The sequence below is a fragment of the Rhopalosiphum maidis genome, chromosome 2, assembly GCF_003676215.2.
Source record: "Rhopalosiphum maidis isolate BTI-1 chromosome 2, ASM367621v3, whole genome shotgun sequence".
Lineage (NCBI taxonomy): Eukaryota > Metazoa > Arthropoda > Insecta > Hemiptera > Aphididae > Rhopalosiphum > Rhopalosiphum maidis.
The window spans coordinates 2,410,015-2,425,926 of record NC_040878.1 but is presented as its reverse complement, the minus strand read 5'-3'; the positions used below and the strand labels follow the sequence as shown (position 1 = coordinate 2,425,926).

Below are 15,912 nucleotides of genomic sequence, written 5' to 3'. Positions count from 1 at the left end.
ATTAACACATATTAAAATAACTGTAAACAACTTTAACACGAAAACTTATAAATCATATTATTATTATATTTTAATATGCATATTAAAGTCGATTACAAGTTTTAATAATGTTATATCTTAAAATAAACCAAACAAAATATCTGAATATTCATTTAAACTATTTATACTAGCTGTAATATAGCATTAATGGCGCATGATACAATTTCTCAAAGGTTGGAAAATGTGTGTTAAATTATTCTTAGTATTTAAAATTAAAATATGTTTTATAAATGTACCTATGATTTAAAAAATTATGTTTTTAAAATGAACATGTTTTCTATAATTTCACGGAATAATAACATAATAATAGAGATAAAAAAAAAATTGTTTATTAAATTATTATCAAAAAGTTATGGCTTATAACTGAATAATTATTTTTGAAAATAAAGTATTGTATTGTTGTGAAATACTGAAACAGCTTAGGACAATACACAAAACTACCGACATTGTATAAAAGACGCGAGGACTGTTGGTTAATATAATGACTATGATTATACATACATCATATGTCATGTTATTGCAATATTATTAAGTTAAGAAGAATAACCACGACAAGAACGACGAAATCGCTAAAAATATAAATGAAATACATTTTATGATATTATTGTAATATTATGTTGAACGGTTGGTATGTGTAATAATTTGTATATAGGTATGCTGTAAATACGTATATATATATATATATATGATTTAAAAATAAAATGCAAAATATAGTATGGCTGTAAATTGAGTAAAATCCACCATTTTGAAAATGATAGTGATAAAATGAATATATCAAATTAGAATTCGTATGGTTTATATTGTGATGCACTGTATATAATACGTATATCTTTATCTTTTCTGCTTTCCATAATCCTACAGACTATTTTTTTGGTTTGGGATATTGTTTAGCATTTGGTTAGATTTCCGTTGAATATTTATAAAATATATTATTCAGTTATCATACGGATAACTCATTTTTATTTTTTTTTACATGAACTTATTATCCATTTCCATATTGTCAGATACGAGGATAAGATTGATATGAATTTCAGAAACAATCATTCTAAAAATAAAATCTTAGAGTATAAAAAAAAGTCACGACCTATCAATTGTATTGCGTTTATTTATTTTAATTTTCGTTACGACCATTGTATTTAAAAATTTATGCATATTGAAGCCGACGTTTGCACTTTACATTAAAAATGTGTATAAACGAATAAATCTTGAATTTCCAGTCTTCACTATAGTTTCATATTTTTACTCGGATTAAACAATACTCAATCGTTTCGTTAAAATAAAACCAATGACCAATATAAATTGATTGTAATTTAAAGATTTCATCGAGTATATAATAATAATACAGAAAAAAACATCTGTCTTGTATCTATATTGGATCCAAGATGTGAAATTGTTAATATTAAAATAAAATATAGAACATTATTCGTACATATAACTTTAAATCGATTTTCGTTCGGTCTATATTGTTCAATACGTTAGGTACACAATAATATATCAACTGAAATATTCACTTTCACTCTTCACACGTTCGGGTAACATCCAACGTTTTCGAACTCTGTTTTTGACACAGCACAAGATAAACTGTCACTGGACTAAACTATTATTCTTCTGCAGAGGATAATAGCACGTATGACGCGTGCATTATCTTTATTATACTATACTGTTTTATCACTGCGAAAATACATTACCATTATCATAATAATATATTACATAACGTTGAACTGTATAAATAAACAACAGTAAAACATTTTCAACTGCTAAACCGTCCCATTCAAAAATATTGGAATTAATCCACAACACGCGAATTAGACTTGTAATCGACGCACTTTGCTCCAGACCGATTAAAAGCATCCCGCCAGTAGCAGGCATTCCATATATAAACAACCAAATGAGCAGCCAGAATATCAAGAATGTTTTCCAGGACATCACAACTTACCCGAAATATACATTCAATAACATTTATACACAAAATATGGTTTGGAAAACATAATACGCACCATAACACTTTTGTGATCTTACTGGTTTCTCACAATGAACATCAATCTCAACATGCATACACCCCCCGAGAAATCAACATACTCTAATACACTTAATAATCTATTTATGGAAAATCTCTCGCACACTCAAATCCAAAAACATATAAACACATGTCGCGTCCTATACGGAATGTCGTATGTCGGGATGACCATCAATCACGAATATAACCAAATCCAGTCCATTCAGACTCTCCGAAAAATGCTTTATATATTAAGTTTAAACTCTAGCATTCTCAAAGCCGACAAATAAATTATTTCAAATATCGACCACTTTTACAGCACGATACATAGCGATTCTTTATATACCCTCATCGATTTTCAAGACCCTGGGCATAGCCGCTAAACAAGCATATTCGTCCTTCGATGCTCTAATACCTTCTCTCTATTTTTCTACAGCGATATTAAAAATTTTATCGAAATGGATACACTCCATCAATCGGGGAAAGGATAGAACAAAATTAATATCAAGCTCAAAAAAATAAAAAAAAAAATAAAAAAAATACTACCTTGGATTTTAACCGTTAAACCCCCAAGAAAATATGAGTTGGCTGTCAACTGCCTCAAGCATTTATATTTAATAAAAAAAAATGACCTTCCTATCTGTACACGCTGTAGGATGCTTCTCACCGTCAAACATATTCTTACTGAATGTAAAGTATATAACACGGAGGGAAAAATACTACGAATACCCGACCCCACCTATAGCGGAAAAATTAAGCCCTCGTCTAGCTTATATCATCGTATTTAGCCAATTTCAATCGGTAACACATCTCATCAACCAAGTGTAACGAGCACCTATAAACCATAACACTACAACAATATATCACAGTTATTATAAACATCTAAGTTACCTAATATTCCGTATTTATTTCTATTTTTAATATTTATTTATCTTTATTTGTTTACCCTATTTTATTTTGTTATATCTCATTTGATTTATAATATACTCTGAAAAAAAAGAATAAATGTTTTTCACCATTATTAACTATATTATAAAATGTAATATGTCTTAATATCTAAATTATATACTGCAGTGTTACGTCTAATGGCCACAGCAGCTTCAGATTTTTATTCTTAATAAAAAAGAAAAACATTTGCAATGCGGTCGATCTACTATTAGAAATTGTCACGAAAGCTCGTTTGTCACAGTATTTGTTAAGCTAATTAAAAGTGTCCAATACGTCGTTCAATTTCACTGGTTTCATCTTAAACGAATTTTTTTATTGTAATTTGTAGTTGATTTTATTTTTGTTTACAATAAATTACAAAAATGGTAACTATTTAAGATAGTATCTCAATTAGGTACAATGGTTAATAATAATTAAATTAAATTAAAATATTAATAATGATCGGTTAAAATCAAAATTCATACAGACAATACTGCCTTATATATTATTATCTTAATTACAGTCAACATTAAAAAATATTTCAATATTTTTAATAGTCTTAAGATAGTTAAACATAAAAAAAATGTATTATTTTTACTGTTGAACAGCTAAATATTAAAGATCGAAGTTTATTGTTGATAATTTTTCGTTAAAAAAGAATACTTTTGTATTGTTTAATTTCAGACGGGAAAATATTAAAGATATTAGTAAGATAACGTAATAATACAAAATGCGTAGTATTATTAATGGTAGTTACATGGATTAAGGAGTAATGATCATATTATAAGAGATAACGCACGTGACGTAATTAACATTTTTCGGCCGTTGAAGACTTTTAAAAATTTTTAATTTTTTATGATAATTCATGATGTATTTAGAAAATTGATAGATTTTTATGGATTTTTTAAAGTAATCGGGGGACGTTTTAATATTATATGCCGTAGTAGAATTAATACCTTTAACATGCACACATGAGTTTTTTTTTTTTATAATATCTGAAAGAAAACGGATGGGTTTATGTAGGTGTATCAACATGGGGTCTCGCTATGTTTGCTTTCTCACAGATAAGCGTCTACCCACTACACTATTAGCGAAGGAGTATTACTCGTTTATTGACGAAAGTTTGAAACTTATATTTCAATATAGGTACTTAAATTTAAATTTAAAAAAAAAATATATTTACAGAAATCACATCTATATTCAGCTACGTCATTGCCAGAACCTTTAATTTTGAATATTAGTTCGACACTTTCACAAGACGTAATCGACGTATTCTGTAATGGAATGCAATCACAATGATATCTCTTTTTGTGAATTACTTTTTAAATACATTTTGGTACTATAGGTGTTGGGGTATTTACACTGTGGCATTATGTTATCGACTGTTATTGATAGACAGTCTTATTCGGTGTGTTAATATTATGTTTAAACTAAATAACGATAGTATGTACACAATATGCATGTAAAATATTATATATATATATACATGTGTGAAAGACTAGAGATAAGGAGACCGAACTCGTATATGCAATAAACGTTCAGTAAATATTGTATACCTTTGTCCTCAACAGTTTGCACGCATTAACTCGTCTGACAATGTGACATTTTCTTGTTTTTTTTTTTTTTTTTATACATATATAGATAATATGTAATATTCTAAAATATGACAAACACAAAATTAACCAATACATTAGACAGAAAAATAATCGATTTGTCTACCTTATAGTAAATGTATAACAAATAACTTATAGGTTTTTGTAATGACTGTAAAATTACGTATAAATAAACATTATATAATATGTTGTATATTGTTATATTAAATAATATACATTAACCTAATTTTAAAACATACAAAATGTATAACAAGTCGTATTATTTTAGGATAAATCATATTTATTGAAAAAAAGCATCATAATCATAATGTTAGACGGGTTAAAATAGCCTTTCGAGTGACCGCCACGTAGATTAGTAGAGAAAAAGTGCACAATATTTTACGGAACGTACATGTGTATGAGTTTAGTTTCTATATCTTTAGTCTGCATGGGGAATATTTTGGTATTTAAAACAAAATACAATAATGGAAATTTAAAAAGTTTAAACTACATATATAAATAACTAATCAACGACGGTTGTATAATAATCATTTGTTTATAATTGGCAATACATTAAAGATAAAACAAACTCCGGTTTATCACTTCTTCGTTATAATTATATATTATTAAACATGAATTAATATAAATATATATATTTATATCATTAAAATGCAAAACGCCATATTATGCTAAACTAACTAATTAACTGTTAATTTCTGATTTGGAAAAATCTACCAGTTATTAAGATATATTTTATATACTCTTATTACAGAAATAAGTATAACTATTAATTACTATTGTAACAAGGTAGAGTCATAATAATTCATAATTAACTTAAATTTATTTATAAGATTAAAGATTATTTTGTTTTATATCGTATATTTGCATTACAATTTATCATGTGTGGTAAATGTGTTTATTAGTAAGAACGGTTAGTGAATTTTGAATAGTGGCTATATATAATTGTTACAATTGAACTTAAGTTGAATGAATATTTTATTTATAACTACTCTGTCAATAAAGTTTTTGCTAGTCTGAAGGTGGTTTTTTTTCTACGATAAAGTAACTGTTTTATTTTATTCAGCAATGGAAACTATTAGTATTTAATGAACTTAATTTGATCCTTCGAACCAATCCACAAAAATTTTATCAACGACGTATGTATACCGTTCATGTGGAGAGTTAACCGCATGACCCACATTACAGGATGATTTAATACTTAGAATTTAGGTGCACATATAAACTGTCTAAAGAATATGATAGATAGGTGGGTATATAATATAATAAATTCTTTAATATATTATATTTATTTATACTCTATACTCTATAGTAGGTAAATATATAAATACTTTTTATATTTGTATCATGTTTTTATTTTTAATATAAGACTATTAGGTATACATTTATTTATAAATACCTAAAATTGAAAAATATATTTTGATAAGTACCCGAGTATATTTGTGATTTAACGTCGATTCGAATTGGGTTCACGAGATGTAATTTATAAGAAAAATCTTGAATTTTAAGGTACAGTTGGTAATGAAATATTTACAAAATGTTATGAAAAATTTAATTCAAAAAACCTTTTTACGCATTTACAGTGATTTTTGGATAACATCACCCAAGTATCTGGTATTAAAAATTTTAATTTGAAGTTCTTAGTAAAAAAGAAAAAAAGAAAAAAAAATATCTCCATTATAATCAATAGAAATAACATGAAATTTTATATTTAAAACGTAAATTATTTTTGTTTTGGCGTTGTACAGATCGTGAATTACGTTGCGTAGGGTTTTTAAAAATGTCTAAATTAATGCGACGTTGCAGGTACCTCAGGATGTAGACCGCCAACAAACAACTAATAGCAAAGGATGATTGACGACGTGCGCAAAGTTTGTAATAGGCATCGCTGGGTGAGACTACGTCTCTACAATGCTTCCCAACAGCAGTTTTCGTTGTCAAAGTGAATTATATTTTTTCCAAAAACTGTGTTTTTCTTTTTCTTATACTGCCTATTTATTATTTTTATCACTATATAATATAATATGCGTGTTATTTAAAGACTCGCGGATATCATAGAAATATATTTATATTACTTTTAAAAAGTACATTTATATTCATGGAGTGTTTATCCGCCGTCGACTAGTAAAATTACAATACGTGGTGTTAAATATAAACGATAATGGGGAAAAATGAAAAAATAAATAATATTTATGGTATTTTTTACAAGTTAGGTTATTATATATTTATATAACCCAAAACAACAGATTTATTTGATCCCTTTACTATTGTTCTGTGTTTTGTTTGGCATATGAACAATATATAATAATAAAATAATAAAAATATTTTGCGTTTAATAGTTCCTCATTATTAAACAACGTGTTCAAATAACCATATACGCACTTTGATTTATTAATAAGTTAACTGTGTATTATAAATTAGTAGTATGATTATCTACGTAGAAAACAAACGTTTATCAGCCCGCAGGCATTGTTTTTTAGTTCAACAGTAATTTCAACTTCTGAATACAAAAGTTAAACATTTTTAACGAGTATAATGAGTTTAATAATAATCTATCTCTTTATCGTTCACGATAAACAAAAAAAACGTGCTTCTTAGAAATTATTACTAAAAATGCATTATTAAACGCAATAAATTATTATAAAATATATTTTATGTGATGCATTTTTTTTTCGTTTTAAAATACTCTGAACAATTTGAAAATATTGTCAATTGAAAGATTATTTTTATATAATAAGAAATATTACTGTAGCACAAACAATGAATACGTTGAAATTAATGTTTAATATTATTATGATACAATATTCTACAATGAAATAAAACATCAACGCAGTACCACAATTGCCTATACGATGCGCCGTGTTACGAAAAATAAAAATAGAAGCTATTAATAATTACTATTTTAAATGCGTCACTTACGTCCCAAATCTTTTTAAAGTCATTTTGGTGTATCCTGAGCAGCTCACATGTAGTTTTCGTGCACACTGTCATATCTCTGGGCAAGTCATGGACTATTGATTCGCCGAAAGTTGCACCGACGTCCAGAGTGACAACGGCCTGGAAGAAACATGAAACAATATTATTCATTACTTAATGTGCCTAGTGAAAATTAAAGTAATTTTTTACTGTACACGTGGTTACAAAATTGTTATAAGTTGATTTATTTATAATAGTAGTGTAAAGCTCATGGTTTTTTACAATTAAAAAACCATGAGCTTTAGTCTTAGTTTTGTAACGCCTACTATATTTTATATTTTTATATAAATAATTGTAATAAAAATAGATGTAAGACCAAATTTAATCAAAGTATTTAAATAAATCATGATAAATTAGAATTTTTTAGTAGTATTATTTGTTTAGTAAATGTTGCAAGCGCATATTATATTTTTGATAGTATTGTTTTTGTATGTTTTTAATCCTATTTAAAATCAATAATTTATATTTTAATTATTTTTTTGATAAAATAGTTGTTTGTATGTTTACTAAAAATAATATTATCAGCATTGTTCTTAATAGATCACCAGTTTACTAGTATAAAATGACTTTTTGAAAATATTCTTACCATATTAATGCTTCATATGTTTATCCATTAAGTTAAACTAATAATATTATTCCCGAATAATAATAAAATTAAAATATTATAAATTTGAATGAAAATTAAACGCAGAGTTAAAGAATGATACTAAATTTATTTTTCTGAGTATTATAGCTATATTTTTCTAAATATGTGTTGGAGATAGATTATCTTATCTAAATTCATAAATTCAAATTAAAAGAATTTTTTAACATAATTCTGAACATAAATTAAATTTGTATAATCTTGTACAATTTAAAAATATAATCCAATTTGTTACAATAATAAATTGATCTAATTTACGAGGGATTATTATTAATATTATTTTTTTTTTTAATTGAAATTTGTTCAAACATCTTTAGAAACGAGATTCGATTAATTTATTTTTCACTGCTGAACATCGTAATATATTTGTATTTTAAAGGTATTTTTTCATTAATTTTATGTAAGAGTATTTTTTTTTTTTTTTTAAATGGCAGTAATCATGAAATAAAAATTTTGTAATAATGAATTTCATATTTTTGAATTTTATATTTAAATAAAAATAAATGTATATGATATTATTTACACATAATACGTATTATATACCCATTTAAAATCGTGAAAATAATGTAACATGTAATTTGAAATATTTGAATCGTAGTTATTATTAAGCAACTACGTGTTAAAACCGATTTTCGACGAAATAATAAATTATTACACGGATTTGAACCCTTTTCAATTTCAATACGCCCTTGTGCATGCTATAAATATTAGCCAGACCGAAACTTTTTGAATTTTGAATAATACAATCCTAACTTTTATGACTTCATATAAACCGAATGTGTGATCGATTACATTGATAATGTCTAAATGCTTTTATGAAATTTTGAAATGCAATTATTCCAACAGCAAACTTCTAGAATATTCGTTAAAAATTGATTTTATAATTGATTTTACATTTTTGCAATACTCATTAATACGTATTAATACGTCATTATAATATTTACTATATACTAAAACAATAAACATAATTTTATAATTACATAAATATAATATATATATATAACACAATAATTAACGTTTAGAGCTTTAATTAGTAAACATTAAATAAAAATACAGTTTCATATAACGTACAACGTATTTAAACCGTGTAAGATCTAAATTATAACTCGAGTTTTTTTGTAAAAATTTGATAAAGCATTAAAATTATAATATTTTTCTATATGATAACAAACTACAACAAGAACATATTTTAAATTGTGTAATATTTCTAATTGTATCCATGAGAATGACGATTTATAACTTAAATATTCAATATTTTAAATTATTATTTTACATAATTTTAAATAAATTTTATTTTAATTATATTTTTGGTTTGTATTAAAGTATACTAATATATATGTATATATATTGAAAATGTAGATATTTTAATTTAAAGAACAATGAATGAAAGTGATTTAAGCTATGATTTTTATAAACTTAAAAGTTTATGATATTTATATAGAATTAATGAAAAGTTATATAAAAATGGACTTAATCAGTGAAAACATTTTAACTCGAGTATACATTTTAAATGAAAATCTAATTGTATGTACAATTATACATTTTCGATGGCTACAAAAGCAAGATTTTTCTGTTTAAATGTAGTGATAAGAAAATCTGAATCTATTTTAATGTACTAAAATCCTACTGTTATTTACATATTTTTCACTGTAAAATTACTATTTTAATATTCAGTTAAAGATATATTTGAAAATTATCGTTCGAATAAGGTAAACCACTCATGATCAATTAACAATTAAAATAAAGGTGATTGAAAATAGTTTATTAATATTTGTATTGTCTCTTTAGTGTTTTTCCTGAAATAAAAAGTACAGGTCATCAATATTTCACTAAGAAAAAATCGTAATTGAAAAATTTGAGCATGTGTTTTAGTGCAAAATATCACTATATATCTACATATATCTTTATCGGATGATTAAAATTAGTAGTCTTTATAAATTTAAAATTATATTTTTATCCTGATATTTATAATTATTATGCCTATTACGTGCGTCTTTAAAAGATAAAACTAACTTTTAGGATAAAATCATGTTTCTAATCACAGAAAAAAAAAAGATTTAAATAATATGTATGGTCTTAATAACTGAATCATAATTTCACATGATATTATATTGATTATTTAACCTAAATCTCAGTACTAAAAAACATATGCATGTACGAACTATCTTCATTAATTATATAATTTTCTTTTTTTTTTCTTTTAATTAAATTGTATTTCAAATTTCTTTTTACAATAATAGTTATAATTGTATTCAATAAAGTATCTATTATTTTTAATAGTCAGCTACAATATTTAAATAATTCGTACACCACTTAGTTTTTCGTGTGACCACATAGCTAAAATTGTGATTATTTCCAAGCCAATGGCTCCACTAATATTTCATAATTTCAAGAAGTATAATATACAAATTATTATTGTATAATATTATTAAATATGACGAGTCATATAGATATTGGTTCGTGATATTTTTAATTATAAAATTAATGGATACGATTACGATACAAAGTGAAATATACGCTATGAGATTAAATAAATCAATAAATATGTGTAAAATTTTATTGTCATAAAATATAAATTAAACACATAGTGTTCGTTTAAATACAATGTATGATACTGATAATACCATAACTTACAGTTATAATCATAATAATCTTATAAAATATGAATATGTGATATAAATTTTTTGTGGTAGTTTTAAATTAGTAATTATATATGTAAATATTTTAACAACTGTGGTTTGACTAAAACATATTATTTTTATGCAATTGTGTTTAACAATAATAATATTAGCAAATGTAAAACTAAAACCGACCATCCGAAAGAAGTTTATAATTACAAAAACGAAACACTCACAAAATCGTTATTCACGCGTTAAATTAGTCAAATCGTGTTCTAAACATTATAGCCGTGGCTTTTTGTAGTATAACTTTTAAAAATAAAAACGAGACTCCGCAAACAGATTTATGAGGTGGGTACTTGACAAGTTTTTAATTAATTATTGAAATGAGAACTTCCGTCCGATTAATACAGGTACTCTATGATTCACATACGTATGACCATATTCCTATATGGCTACAAAACGTGTTAAAAACAATAAATCAACATACATTAAATAATATAAAACAATAGAATAGCCGAGTTGTTGAGATGCTATATACAGTGGTGTATAATGGCGAGTGAAACTAATTGGAGTTTCCATTGATTGGGGTGACCAACGCATGACACGACGTGTTGAACGTGACAACAGAGCTGATGATGAACTGAAGTTTTAGCCCCACAATTAGATTTAAAAGTGACAAAATACTATAAACGGAAAACGATTCTACCTATACACATTTTTTTTATTTCGAATAATGTGTATAATTTTAAAACTTCCTCTAATTAATATATATAAATATATTTATATGTATAAACATTACTTAAATAATATATTTTAAATGTATTCATTTTTTGTGCTATAATTTATGATATAATAACACATTATATTTTATGATATTATCATATTCATATTAAATATAACTGTAATAATGTCAGATGTAACAAGTTGAAAACAGTTTAATTATAATATTGCGAGTAAATTTTAAGATTTTACAGAAAAACTATTCAGCCAATTCAAAATCCGATATAAAGTTTTGAAAATGATTACTCATATACATCCAAAATAGTTGTGACAGACATAATACCCGAATTAAACTGTAACGCAAATAAAATAGGTATCAGTTGACATCATATTATTCGAAATAACTTTGAGAAATAATACGACAGGTGATTTGATTGTATATGTTTCATGACGATGATTAATTTTCAAAACTCTTAAAATGTGATTTTATTATCTCTCGAATATAAGATTTTTTAAATGCATTGCAATAACTATAAAATGCTTTATAAGATTATGTGTTATATCTATATTAATATTCGTTCTTGTGTTTAATAATATATGTTATAATATTTATACTATATAGTTAGTTATATTTAGTATTAATATTCATCATATTTTAACTGAAATTATATTACCACAAAATGAATATCTTATAAATATTAAAATATTCACAGTTCACTACAGGTGACACATATAAAAACATGGTTAATAAACACTACAATAGATTTTATTTTTAAAATTGTTAACATTAATATAAATATATAATAATGAAAAAATTAATCTTTTATTAGAATAACGATTATGAACTGTAATTTTCTGACATTTCTTGTAAGTGATCGAAACAATTAGGGTCGTATTAAGAATGAGATGATAAAAATAAGGGACTATTACCTCGGATGACTGATTTGGGAGAGAGACAGATGACTTTTTAAAATATTTATTGTTTTATTCCTTTTATAAGTTAATTGAATTATTTAATTATTTACACTTAAATTTTTTTTTTTATGTTATGCAATTTGTTATTATGACTTGTTAATTATTTTAATATTATCATGTTAGCATACATATTTTAAGCGTGTTAGTTATGTATTAAATATCGAATGTGATTAAATTACCACTATCAATTTTCAAGTATGATTAAAGTATTTTTGAAATTACATTCAAGAAAAACAATTAAATAATGTTTTTATTTTCAATTTTTAATAGCAATTTTATTTTGTCAACTAAATTGTTTTTTTTTTTTAACGAATATATTTAATAGGGTCTAAAAATTCCTAACTACCTACTACCAGGAATATGGTTATTGGTGATATTTTTTTACGTTAAGAAAATATTTTGGAAAATCGAAAAATAAAATGTTCAAAGTATCATGTATAATATATTTAAGATTCTCGAAATGTTGAAGGTTGACGTATACAAGTTATTGATTACTTTTTCTGCCGAAACTGTGTTCGCAATAAAATATCATAAAAATAAAAAAGAATATTATTGTAAAACCATTACATTCCTTTCATTGTTCAGCATCTAAAAGTTCAGAGCTTTTCAATATTGGGCACTTTTTTCTGATTTTGGCTCAAATAAATGGGACATATTATTATTTTGGGCACAGCAATCTATATTATTTTAGAATAACTATAGTTCCATTTCTTCGACAATAATATAAATATAGTTTTGCATCTTAAATTTTTCTGAAAAATAATAACAATATAATTGTATATTTCAAAAACAAGACGTTATATTATGTACAAAAGTATCATTTATATTCAGTTTTTATATTCAAATATGCATATATTTTTGTATAGCTATTTAATATGAAGCTAAAAATGATTGAAAATCACGTAAGAAAAACAAAAATGTATAAAGCCAATGGTGTAAGTAAGTACTTGTTTTGATTTTTAAAAAGTATATAAGTTTCTTTATGATTTAAAAGTCGTGAGTCGTTTCAAAGTTCAACGGCAATCCAATTTTATTCGGCTCTAGCTCAAAAATTAATTTTAAAATAATTTATTACGATTAAGTATTAATTTCATTTATTTGGTTGTATATTATCGAATACTGTAAAAGATTGTTGGATTTATCACATTTTTCGAATGTAGATTGTAGTGTTAATACTTAATTGTTTAGACTATAAGTGTATAATATACCGATGTAAAACATATTACTATTGTGAGCTTCAGCATCTATGGTAAATAATATATTTCATAGATTTTATCAACTAAATTAATTTTACGGTTTAAAAGCAAAAACAGTATGACTCTCGAATAAACCAAATGTCAATTTAATCCATACCTATATTGGTTCTTAATCACTTTTAGATTCTGAACGGAGCATCAATAAATGTATTGATTTTACAATGATAGGTATTTTTTTTCTTTAAATAATTTTTGGGTGAGTAAAAATTGTTAGGTTTTTAAAATTGGGGATGTTTTATGGTAGCAAATATTTATAATAGGAAAAAAACAAAAAAAAAAAAATTAAGGAAAAACGCAAATCCAATTTATGATAAAATAATTATTAATGATAATTTTTATTTGTATATCTAAATTTTGAAAATTTGAGTAAATCTTCCTTCATGAGTAGTTGATACTGGGAACCATTAAATCTAATAAATATATAATGATTATTATTTTTATAAATATTTTATATTTAAATTCGGACAAAATTATTTTTTTATAGTTTTTTTAATTACTTGTTTTATTTTAATTTAAAAACATTATTTGTGGAAACATAAAACTTTTACGTGCATTATTAATTTTTCCATACACGATAAAATTTTTGATTTCTTTTAGTTGTATATTATCGATTTATACTATGAATTTATTATTTTCTTTTGCGGTATTTATGAAAAGATGTTAATACTTTTTGAGTTACTTATATACAATGTTTTTAATAGCATAATATAAAAACATACTTTTAAATTATTATTAAATAATATTTTCGGAAAATTATTATCAACCATTCTACAATACTAAAAGTAAAATAAATTACTTTAATAGCTACATCAAAAACATATCATAAAATGTACTTGGTAATATAAGTTGATAGACCGCCTTCGCTCTGAATAGCTTTTCATATACAATGATGTACCATTGAATCTAAATTTAATACACTCATAATAGTGACTCATTCAACACATAATGTACAGTAGACTGGTAAGCACTTGACTAAATTTTTATTTAAAACCAGTCCCTAAAGACTATTAAATTAAATAATAAACTTTAAGTAAAGTATTAAATGATATAATGTAGTGATTGTCAAAAACAATTTTAAATTTTTAAATATTTTTAATTTTTACTTATTAATCATCTTAAGCATAATAATATATTATTATTATTATTTTTATTTTTGAGAATAATTTTGGTACATATAATTTAAGTATTGAATATCGAGGATAGTTGACAATAATTATAGTTATAACTATTTGATTTTTTTTTTGTAACTGAGAGTAGTGACGGAACACAAGTATACTGGCAAACAATGTTGGTCCACTACAAAATATTAATATATCTATTCCGTTCATCTAAAACGTAAATGCAAGTAACTACTGGTCAATTTGATTTCATTATCAATACACTTTAAAGCTTATCATGTAACACACAATACAGTTATATGTTTTGTATTTTATCTTGGTATAAGTACTTATATCACAGTTGATTCAATATATAGTACCGTATAATATCGCTTACAAGCATCATTATTATAATATAGTTTAAATATTTTATGCCAATGCTATATTATAGTATACTCGTAGTTTAATAATAACGTAATGGTGTAGTATTGTATCGTATTTATTAATTTTTATTTATGGTGGGCCATGACAAATCTTGTTTCCACTTAGCCTCTATCGAGTTTAGAGGACTTAACCCGGGTCGTCTGTGTATTATTATAATGTTATAAGCCTGGATATAGGTATCAAAACCGAAAAAAATATAACCGCTATAACACGCCAACACGCATGTCGTAGTTATAAGAATGATGATCGCGTGTGCGATCAGTATGCGGAGGCGTCGTGACGTAAAAAAATCGTGGAGAGAAAAAAACCAAATGATGAAATGCTTTTTTTTTAGCGTCCCGCAAGCGTAAAGGGATCGAAAGGGTGCAAAACAAACACAAACGGTACTTTATAAATAATCTGCGTAATAATCGAATAAATAGTAAAACATATAGTCTATAATACATAATATGCGTGGGATTAAAAAGTGTAGGTACATCAATGAATATTTTGATACGAGTATAATGATTTTTATCGGAAGGTGCGCCCTAATACGCTGAAGACGTGATTTATATCATTTAATTTAAATAATATACAAGGTATCGTTAAATTTATTAAAAATGTTATTA

The 15,912-nt window shown here is 24.7% G+C and overlaps 1 protein-coding gene across 1 annotated transcript in view; it reads right to left on the bottom strand.

Annotated features, from left to right (window-relative positions):
• LOC113551411 (rap guanine nucleotide exchange factor 4) overlaps positions 1-15,912 on the bottom strand; it is a 191,562-nt gene that overhangs the window by 44,301 nt on the left and 131,349 nt on the right. The window contains exon 4 of the mRNA XM_026953644.1: positions 7,492-7,629. Within this exon, the coding sequence (XP_026809445.1) occupies positions 7,492-7,629 (138 nt within the window). The remainder of the gene's footprint in view (positions 1-7,491; positions 7,630-15,912) is intronic.